General features: G+C 43.8%; 1 protein-coding gene across 5 annotated transcripts in view; it reads left to right on the top strand.

The window, feature by feature from the left end:
- The first annotated feature begins 613 nt into the window (after positions 1–613).
- Positions 614–10,790, top strand: part of SLC35B3 (solute carrier family 35 member B3) — a 28,186-nt gene continuing 18,009 nt past the window's right edge. The window contains exons 1-2 of one of the 5 annotated variants that reach the window (XM_062184441.1): positions 614–703; positions 8,416–8,709. In XM_062184441.1, the coding sequence (XP_062040425.1) occupies positions 8,509–8,709 (201 nt within the window). In that variant the 5' untranslated portion in view covers positions 614–703; positions 8,416–8,508. Of the gene's footprint in view, positions 704–1,067; positions 1,228–1,425; positions 1,613–3,070; positions 3,195–8,415; positions 8,710–10,790 lie in introns of those variants that run through there. The other 4 variants (XM_062184434.1, XM_062184428.1, XM_062184461.1 and 1 more) reach the window with 4 other exon arrangements.

Here is a 10,790-nt window from a genome sequence, read left to right as displayed (position 1 = left end):
CCTTAGGAAATTAAGTTCTTTAAGCCTCAGAAACAACATTTGTAAAATGATGGTAACACTGGTCTAAAAGCGTGGGTAAGTATTAAAGGAAAATACCTCACCAGACCCTTTTTTTTCCTCACTGCCACTTAGGAAATACATCTTGCTTCAGTACAAACCATCACTCTCAATGCAAGACGCAAGTTCTGCCCTTCTCGCATACCTGTGCAATTTTAAAAGGTGTGCATGGTGGTATAAACATTAATCAAATCCTCTCTTTCTGGGACCCAAATCATGTTTCAAAAATCGTCCGTCTTCTCAAATATCGAGCATCCTCATGAAAGTAGCATCTTCCTTCCACACCATTCTTGTTTCTTAAAAAACAACTCATCAGCGACCTCATGTCGCATTTTACACCATAAAGCGACTGCAAACGTGTTCCTACGTGTGTTAAACGTTTGCAGTCGGAGCCAGTCCTCAACCTTTGGGGCTTGTTTTCCAAGCGGCTCAGTGGCACCGCCACTCCAGGCCGGCCACGTTTCCGGTCCGAGGCCGGGAGCACCCCAGCGTCAGAAGGGACCCGAGTGTGACGTCACCCACCTCGGCGGGACCGCAGGTACCCTTCCGGTGAGAACACGGAGGCGCAGAAGGGTTCTGCGGCTTTGTTACGTCTCACTGAGGCACACGGGAGGGGAAGAGGAGGACTCGGGCTGTGTAAGTCCAGGTGAGCCCTCTGCACGCGGCCGCCTCCTCCCAGGGCCACTGACGTGGCACTCGCTTCCCTCGTGGGCACCTCAGGGCTGGGCACACGAGGCGACTGCACCCCCGCGAGCTGCAGAGGCTTCGGAGCGAACAGGATGGAGAGACTCTGACAGGACCGACGCCGCTTTGCGAGGGCAGCGGTGAGGCACAAGGGTACCGCCCCGCCGCGGCCCGCGGCCATGCCCAGTCCCGCCCCGCCCCCCGCCGCCAGAGCCGATGGAGCATGCGCGAGGGAGTTACCGGCGCGCGCCGACGTCCGCCCGAGGCGCGAGGGGGCGGGGCCGCGCACTTGCGCACGCGCGCCGGGACACATAGGCGGAAGTGGCGCGTGGGCGTCGGGGATGCTAGCGGTTTCCGGGGAGGCTGCGGCTGCGGTGAGAAGTGCCGGCGGAGGAGAGGGAAAGAAGGAGGTGATGGCGATCGACTTGGGGCGGGGAGACGCTGCTTCTGGATGAGGCGCCGCCCGGGCGGGGGTCACCCTTCCAGGTGACTACCGACGGGGGTCGCGGGGATGGCGTGCCCCTGGGGCCTCTCCCTGGGTCGGCGCCGGGACCGCTTCTCCCTGCAGAACCTGCCCGGTCCAGACTGGGGGCATTCGAGGAACGGTCCAGGCCGGGGTGGAGGCCGAGAGTGGCTGCGTTGTTTTTAAAAAGCGGAAACCTGACGCGGTTTCCAGGGAGGAGCTGCTGCCGCTCCGGACCCGGACCCCAGGCCGCGGTGTGTGGACCCGGAGGGACGAGGCCACCTGCGGGGGTCTTCCCGGGGCAGTCCGGGGGTCTCTGGGAGCTGCCGGTGGCCGGCGGTCCCAGCGTTTGCAGTGTACCGCGTCCCCCGGGGGCGCTCCGCGGATGCGCTGTGCGTGGAGTGCAAGGTGCGTGTTCCCGCCGGCTTCCTGAGGTGCTGTGACTCAGTCCTGCGTGTTCTTCCCCTCTTTGCAGAGGGATTCGCGGCCCCCAGGTTCTTTCCGTTGGAAGTAGAAAGTGGAATGATTTGTTAGGCCAACAGAATTTTCTTTTCATTATTTCTTCAGTGTTGGGCATCTGCATTTCTTTCACAGTAGGACATCAGACGTCTAGATTGCTTTGAGAGATACAACCAGTATTTGCAAGTAATTTATATAGCGTTATTTAGACTTAGTGTATACATTAGATCATAATTTTGGCTTTCAAAGGAATATTCTTCAACAATGAGCCGTGTCTCAGACTCTGGAGAGGTTTGTATAAACAAGATAATGTTATTTTTCTGTTTTATAATGTTACCCTACAGGCAGGATTAGTATCCAGAGTGCAGTTAATTGAGGCACAATGGCAAGATTCTTTTATTTGTATTATTGCCTGTGGCAAATGTGGATGGAGTCACATTTTTTTCAAGTGACCAAACTATAAGGATCTGTTTTCTTTTTTTGAGAGGTAAAGTTACAGGGAGAGAGGGAGAGACAGAAAGAAAGGACTTCCATACACTGGTTCACTCTCCAAATGGCTCGGCCCATCTGAAGCCAGGAGCTTCTTCCAGGTCTCCCACCTGGATGCAGGTGCCCAAGGACTTTGATGATGTTCCACTGCTTTCCGAGGCCATAGCAGAGAGCTGGATCAGAAGAGGAGCAGCCAGGACATGAACCCGCGCCCATATGGGAAGCTGGCACCACAGGCAGAGGCTTAGCCTAGTAAGCCACAGCATTGGCCCCAAGCTATATTTTCTTCATATTCTACCTTTCTTTGGGGGACTGTATCCTTCAGGTTGATAAAGACTAGGTAGGAAATAATTTCCACTTGAGTAGATCATTTTAAGTCAACATTATCACCAATTGTTTATCTTTCTTTAAATTTTCAGTAGGTGCTGGAAAAGCTACCTTTTATTTACATTTTCGCAGTTATACCTTCAAGAAACTGAAGCTAAATATCTGTGTTGTGTTTAGAAAGAGACTTCAGGCAGTGGTTCACGCCTGTGATTTTCTTTCCTACTTTAGTTTCAAAGCTTGTGAACTTCTAAAACAAACATATCTGTCATTTAAGTTCAAAACGAATTTGAATGCTTGCTTGATTTATTTTTCAGTTGCAACATAATTAGGACTTTGATCCCTTTTTTTTTTTTTTAGCATGATAGTGAATATGATTAGTGTTGGAGATGGAAGGTATATGACAGACATTAGGATCACAGTTACTGGGTATCAGGCCTGCGTGGATATACTTCTTGACCTGTGATGTTCTGATTAATAAACTGCATTCCAAATTCAGGGCTTTCACATGCAAGCTTTGTGGTACTGATGCCTAAAGTAAGCAAAGGAAATGAATTCGTTTCCATGTTCATTTCAGATGATTTGTGGGAAATTCAGAAGAGATATCAGTATCTTTGGCACACAGAGATAGAAAGCATAACACTGGAGGCATCATTTAACTACACAAAAGGTCTCACTCTGCTGCCAAGAGCTCTATAGAGTGGTGGACAGGAGCAGGGTAATGTTGATTAAATGGTTTTTATTAAAGTACAATAGAGGTCTTCATTTCATATCTTTTGTTTTTGTTATGTGCTGGAACATATGCTGATGATGACATCTCTTACCTTAAGGAATTTGTATGTTTGTAGAAGAGGCAGACATGAAAACCCAGGAAGTGATATCATCATGATTTGGATATGCTGTGAGAAACCAGGGCCTAACTTAACAGGGCTTTAATCGTAGGTACAACATGATCAGAATTGATGTGAACAGTGCTTCAGATGGGCGGAGCCATTTGGAGAGTGAACCAGTGTATGGAAGTCCTTTTATAACAGTGGGTTATAAAAGGAGGAAGAGATTTTGAACAGGCTGATCTAGGCAAGAGAAAATGGTTGCTTGAAGGTAGAATTGAAAACAGATTTTAAATATTTATAGATATAGAATCAACAGGAATCTCTAAAATGCAGAATATGAGAAAAGGAAAGACTCTTAAGATAACTCCCTGGTTTATCCTGTGTTTCATACAAGATACTGTTAGATGAGATTTGGTATATAGGAAGAAGAGAGGGTGTGTTTTAAAAAGAAACTAATGAGTTCAGTTTGGATATTTTTAATGATGAAGTGCAGTGGAGTAGTATCAAAGAATTATTTGGAAGTGGAGAACTGAATCTTAGAATAAAATCTGATTTGGAAATCCAGATTTATATTCCCACTCCATACAGGGGTGTGTCAGCTTCAGCCCACCCTATTTCTAAAAGTTGAATAATGATAGCTAACATTTATGGACTGTTCTACTATATGCCAGGCACTTTATCATTCTAATAAAAATCCTACAGTAGGCACATTTTAACCCTCCTTTTAAAGATACAGAACCTGAAACTCACATGACTTGCTAAGAGTCTCCAGCTAGTAAGTCCCAAAGGCAGATCTTGGACTGAGATCTGTCAGAGTGCTAAAGCACGGGGCCTGGCCTTGCAGTGCCGCAGATTAAGCTGCTTGTGACGCTGGCATCCCATACACCAGTGCCAGTTCACGTCTCAGCTGAGTCACTGCCCATCCATCTTCCTGCTAATGCACCTGGGGAGGCAGTGCATGATGGCCAAGTCCCTGGGCCCCTGCCTGCTACCTGGGAGACCCAGATGGAGTTCCTGGCTGCTGACTGTAGCCTGGTCCACACTTAGCTGTTGCAGCCGATTAGGAAGTGAACTCATGGAGGGAAGAGTGGTCTCTGTATCTCTGTCTCTGCCTTTCAAATAAGTAAATCAATCAATTCCAAATTATGGGGACAGCGTGGTTATATACTACTTCTGTTGATGTGAGCTGTAGTTGTATTGAGCCATTACAGTATGCTTGGCATTTTGCCAAATTGCAAACAACTCAGAAGAATGTGACTTTGGGAAGAGTTAATTCTGGAGAAGTTCTTTGATACCAATATAAGCAAGAAAAAGACATTGCCCAGAAGTTTTATTTATTCATATGTGTAAATTTATCATATTGCATATTTTTTTAAAGATTTATTTATTTATTCAAAAGAGTTACACAGAGAGAAAGAGAGGCAGAGAGAGAGAGAGGTCTTCCATCTGCTGGTTCACTCCCCAATTAGCTGCAACAGCCAGAGCTGTGCCAAACTGAAGCCAGGAGCTAGGTCTCCCACAGGTACAGGGGCCCAAGGACTTGGGCCATCTTCTACTGCTTTCCCAGGTCATAGCAGAGAGCTGGATCAGAAGTGGAGCAGCCAGGACTCAAATCGGCGCCCACATGGGATGCCGGCACTGCAGGCAGTGACTTTACCTGCTGCACTACAGCGCCAGCTTCCATTATGTGTACTTTCAACCCAACCTGTTTTCTATGAGATTTTCAATTTTGCCCATAAAATTTGCCTACACCATAGTCCATTTTCAAACATAGGTATCGGGTGAGTGATAGCAAGAAGCAATTTGAGAGTATCCAGGGACAGAGCCAGTTTATTTGGTTTATCTGAGTATTAGATGTAGAATAGATGCCAGATAACAAGGTTGTAGAGAGAAATAGTATTTCAGATTTGCCTTTAAAGTTCTATGAGAGTATTCCAAAGAATTCATGGAAAATGAAATTGAAAGCTTATTTTGGTGCAAAAAATTTTGAAATCCATGGATAGTTTTTTCATAAGACACATTTTCCATGAACATTTTGATGACCCTCATATCTTCTCCCAGCTGGAGGAATTAAGGATAGTATCACAAAGGAGGGGACAGTAAAGCAGAGCTTCAAAACCTGCCCCAAAGAAAAAAGACACCAGGTTTTAAAGAATATCATTAACAAAGGCAAGAGGGTTTTCAAAGTCCATATTTTATTCTAGGAAGGAAAAAAGTAGGCAGAGAGGAAGCTTAGAAACCGGTGTGCAGCTCAGTTTATCGGAATGGTACTCTATATCCATGTGAACACAAACGTAAGCATAGTTGTTTAGGGTTTTGTTTCCTCTACATTCTAGTGCAGATTTTATCAGATGTTTAAAGGAGACAATTTAAACTATAGTTTATAAATAAACTCACTCCGGGCCAGCATTGTGGCTCAGTGAGCTAAGCTGCTGCTTCTGGTGCTGACTGTTCTGCTTCTGATCCAGCTGCCTGCTAACGCGCCTGGAAAGGCAGCAGAGGATGGTCCAAGTACTTGGCCCCTAACACCCATATGGGAGACCTGAATGGAGCTCCAGGCACCTGTGAACTGGACCATCCCTGGCTGTTGGCAGCCGTTTGGGAAGTGACCCAGCAGATGGAAGATCCCTGCCCCCGCCCCAGTCAGTCTTTCAAATAATAAATCTTTAAGAAAATAAAATTTTAAAAAATAATTAAAGAAACCTCTCAAGGGAGTCCCACAAGATGATGTAAAAACTTACTCAGGAGTGGTCACTTGGTACAGTGGTTAAGATATGACTTTGGGACACTTTATCCCATGTCAGAGTACCTGGATACAAGTCCTGGCTCCACTTCTGATTCTAGTTTCCTGCTGTTGTACACCCTGGAAGGTAGCAGGTTATAGCTGGGTTTGCGTCCCTGCTACCCATGTGGGAGACCAAGGTTGAGTTCCAGGCTCCTGGCTTTGGCCTGGCCTAACTCTAGCTGTTGTGGGCATTTGGGTAGTAAACTAGGATATGGCAGATCTCTCTCTGTCTCTGTGTCTTTCTCTGGCTTTCAAATAAGTAAAAATTTAAAAATAAATTTTGAGATGATTATAACAGTGTAGAAAGTGAGAACAAAGTTAAAAGGAAGTACAGGGAGAAAAAACATAATAAAGCATCCTAAAACTACATTTATTGTTTAGGTATGTGGCAGGTACCCTATAAACAAATATTTTGATGGCCTCAGTATCATTAGTTACAAGTGACCCAGGAGCTTGACCCCTAATTTGAGTTACTGAAAAAGACCTGGATAATCTCTGTTTTAGCAGACTGGAGGAGAGGCAACTCTGACTCTTGCCATTTTAACATCAACGGACAGTTTATTTTAAAAAGATGATTGGGGCTGGCATTGTTGCATAGTGGGTAAAGCTGCCACCTGTGATGCTGGCATCCCATGTGGACTCTAGTTCTTATCCTACTGCTCCACTTCTGATCCAGCTCTGCCCTAATGGCCTGAGAAAAGCAGCAGAAGATGGCCCAGTTGTTGGGTATCTACCACCCACATAGGAGTCTCATGAAGCTCCTGGCTTCACACTGGCCCAGCAGATGGAAGATCTCTCTGTCTCTCCCTCTGAAAAATGATTATCAAAATAGAGGGCACATTCAGAATTATCCTTATCAGTTCTTAGCCCTGAGACTTGAAATTTTCATGCTGATTGGAATCGTAATAATCTTTCTTAGTAAAATATTTTCTTCAAAAGTTTGTTCTATTGTTTGGCATAATTTGTCAGTCTGTCTTCAGCCTTTGTATCAAATTCAAATTTTTCAGTTTGTGTAAATCCAAAGAGAAATTAGCCATCATCTATGTGCCTTCACAGTTTTTCACACAGACTGACAAAATATGACACGTTCTCCTTCCTATTCCATCCCAACAGCTTTTTTAATTGAAATGATTTTTTTCCAAAGCAAGAAAAAAAAATTTTAAGGTTTATTTATTTATTTATTTGAAAGTCAGAGTTACAAAGAAAGAAGGAGAGGCAGAGAGAGGTCTTCCATCCGAGTCTCCCATGTGGGTGCAGGGGCCCAAGGACTTGGGTCATCTTCTACTGCTTTCCCAGGCCATAGCAGAGAGCTGGATCAGAAAAGGAGCAGCCAGGAGTGAAACTGGTGCCCATATGGGATGCCGGCACTGCAGGCAGCGGCTTTACCAGCTACGCCACAGTGCCGGCCCCAGAAAAATACTTTTTAACCTAATTTTTAACCTATTGTTAAATCATATTATCCTTTCTATAATCTCTGAAAAAAATCTAGCTTCTTAAGTAAAATAATTATTTGACTTTATTTTAGAAACATGATTAGCGCCAGCGCCGCGGCTCACTAGGCTAATCCTCCACCTTGTGGCGCCAGCACACCGGGTTCTAGTCCCAGTCGGGGCGCTGGATTCTGTCCCGGTTGCCCCTCTTCCAGGCCAGCTCTCTGTTGTGGCCCGGGAGTGCAGTGGAGGATGGCCCAAGTGCTTGGGCCCTGCACCTCATGGGAGACCAGGAGAAGCACCTGGCTCCTGCCATTCGATCAGCGCAGTGCGCCAGCTGCAGCGGCCATTGGAGGGTGAACCAACAGCAAAGGAAGACCTTTCTCTCTGTCTCTCTCTCTCTCACTATCCACTCTGCCTGTCAAAAAAAAAAAAAAAAAAGAAAGAAAGAAACATGATTAGCAAGTATGTTGTGCAATTAGTGTTTAAGGGAACATCACTTACTTCTCCTACAAAATGAATATTGGCATTAATGTTGAGAAAAACTATTAAGGGCTTTAAAAATTATATACTTACATATAAAAACATAAAAGTGTGCTTAGTTCTTTGATGAAATAAATACCGAGTTAGCTTTTGGTTTATTGCTATGAAAATAAGTATGAAAGATATTCAATTCATGATTGACTTTATTAATTGGAGGTAAATTATTTAGAGAGTAGGCCTACTGGTTTTGACTTGGAAGCCAGAATAAGAGAGCTGGTGTGTTCATATTCAGAGAAAATGAGACTTACCAGTGTAATTTTAAAATATAGTTCGGAGTACTACAAGTATTTGAAGCATAATCCCTTAGAATCTTAATGTTTTGCTTTAATTGCTTGTTTCTTCTTGCAGGCCTTGACACAGCAAGCAAAAGAAAAACTCAGTGAAAGAGAGGAAACCAACAAAGATAACTTTGGAAGCCCTGAATGCAACAAAATAAGAACAATGGATCTCAAGTTCAACAACTCCAGGAAATATATTTCTATTACTGTGCCGTCCAAAACCCAAACAATGTCACCACACATCAAGTCAATTGATGACATTGTAGTACTTGGCATAAATCTCAGCAAATTTAACAAACTTGCTCAATTTTTCATATGTGTTGCTGGAGTTTTTGTGTTTTACCTAATTTATGGATATTTACAGGTAAAAAATGCATTTATGATGTTATTTATAGCAGTTGAGGTCCCTGTAGGCACTTACTAGTAGTTTGGCCCAAGATATTTTCAGTTACAGGGTTCCAGTAGATTTCGTAAGTTTGAGTTTTTTTAGAATAGTGATAAAAAGGGCTTCTTCAAAGGAACCCTTCAGAAAACAAGAATAAAATTTTAGATTAAATATTTGAAGTGGGGAGATTATCTTATGATTACAGTATTTACAAGGATGAAGATGGCAAAAATCAAAAGAAAGCAGCCTTGAGTTTTTTTGAAATCTGACTTGATTGTGTTTATTTTTTCTGGTGTGACAAATGGTTAAATACAATGAAAATGTATACTTGGCCAGCACCACGGCTCACTAGGCTAATCCTCTGCCTGCAGCGCTGGCACACCGGGTTCTAGTCCCGGTCGGGGCGCCGGATTCTGTCCTGGTTGCCCCTCTTCCAGTCTAGCTCTCTGCTGTGGCCCGGCAGTGCAGTGGAGGATGGCCCAGGTCTTTGAGCCCTGCACCTGCACGGGAGACCAAGAGAAGCACCTAGCTCCGGGCTTCGGATCGGCGCTGTGCGCCGGCCACAGCATGCTGACTACAGTAGCCATTGGGGGTGAACCAACGGAAAAGGAAGACTTTTCTCTCTGTCTCTCTCTCTCATTGTCCACTCTGCCTGTGAAAAAAAAAGAACATGTATGCTTAAATAATTGAAAAAATTATAAAATTTTATTATGTTTATTAAGGTTTAGATATATTGAGTTTTAATATATGGTGTTTTTAAAAGAAAGAATGATTCAAATACTTATCAGGATCTTGAAACATACTTTTCAAATAAAATTCATAGCACAGATTACTCTTATTTCTTAGAGCTCACTAATAAAAGATCATTTTTGCAAATATTTTGTGTTTTTCCAAGGTTACCTCTTTAATCCTAAAAATTTGAATCATTCTGTTGTGTGTGTTTTTGTTTTGGTTTGGTTTTTTTTTTTGAAGCACCAATTGTATTCTCTTCTTGTTGGTTTTCTCTTCTAAATAACTGCCAGAATCTTAGTTTTCTGTCATTTTTGCTTGTTGGAAACATTCCTAAATTGCAACAGTTTATTTCCTGTTTGTTTTATATTTTGAGATAGTTGTATCTGTTCAGCCAACGGTAAATTCCTGACCATCAAAGACGTGGGCTGGACGGATGAGGATCCAGGATAGTATAAGCAAGAATATTTGTGTGGAGGCAGTTTTATAAATGGCCATTTAAATTGTAAATATTTGTAGCCCTTAGTGATTGTACTCTTTTATGCAATTCCATAATGTGAAAGAACTTTTGTAATTCAAGAAAAGGAAAGCCATGTAGTTTCTTAAAACATAGTTTAATATTTCTGCTGTTCTTTAGTACTGTTAAGTTAGGGTTATCTTAGAAATCATTGTACTCTTTTTTCATTGTCTTATAGAGAAAATATAAAGACAAATGTAAGCGGAGAAGATGGAATTGTGACCTTTTTTTAAAAAAGATTTATGTATTTGAAAGAACAACAGGCTTAGGAGACCATCCACTGGCCTAACGGAAGCCAAGAGTCAGGAACTCTCCAGGTCTCCCACGTGGATGGCAATACTTTGGCCCCTTCCATCACCTTCTCAGGCATTTTAGCAGAGAGCTGGATGGAAAGCGGAGCATCTGGGACTCCTGGCACTCTCACATGGATGCCAGCTTTGCAGATGGTGGCGTAACCCACTGCACCACAGTGCTGGTCCCATGACTTTGTTTTCAGTTAGCTTACAAGAATATTATCAAGAGTATTGATGTAATACAAAACCATGAATTAAAAAACTTAAACTGATTTCCCACTATAAGGTGATAGAAAACTGTGATATCACAAAACAATTAAAAATATAGGCCTGTGCCATGGCTCACTAAGCTAATCCTCCGCTTGTGGTGCCAGTACCCCGGGTACTAGTCCTGGTTGCTTCTCTTCCCGTCCAGCTCTCTGCTGTGGCCAGGGAAGGCAGTGGCGGATGGCCCAAGTCCTTGGGCCCTGCACCCGCATGGGAGACCAGGAGGAAGCACCTGACTGCTGGCTTCGGATCAG

This window comes from Lepus europaeus, chromosome 3, assembly GCF_033115175.1.
Source record: "Lepus europaeus isolate LE1 chromosome 3, mLepTim1.pri, whole genome shotgun sequence".
Lineage (NCBI taxonomy): Eukaryota > Metazoa > Chordata > Mammalia > Lagomorpha > Leporidae > Lepus > Lepus europaeus.
This window is presented reverse-complemented; position numbering and strand designations above follow the sequence as displayed.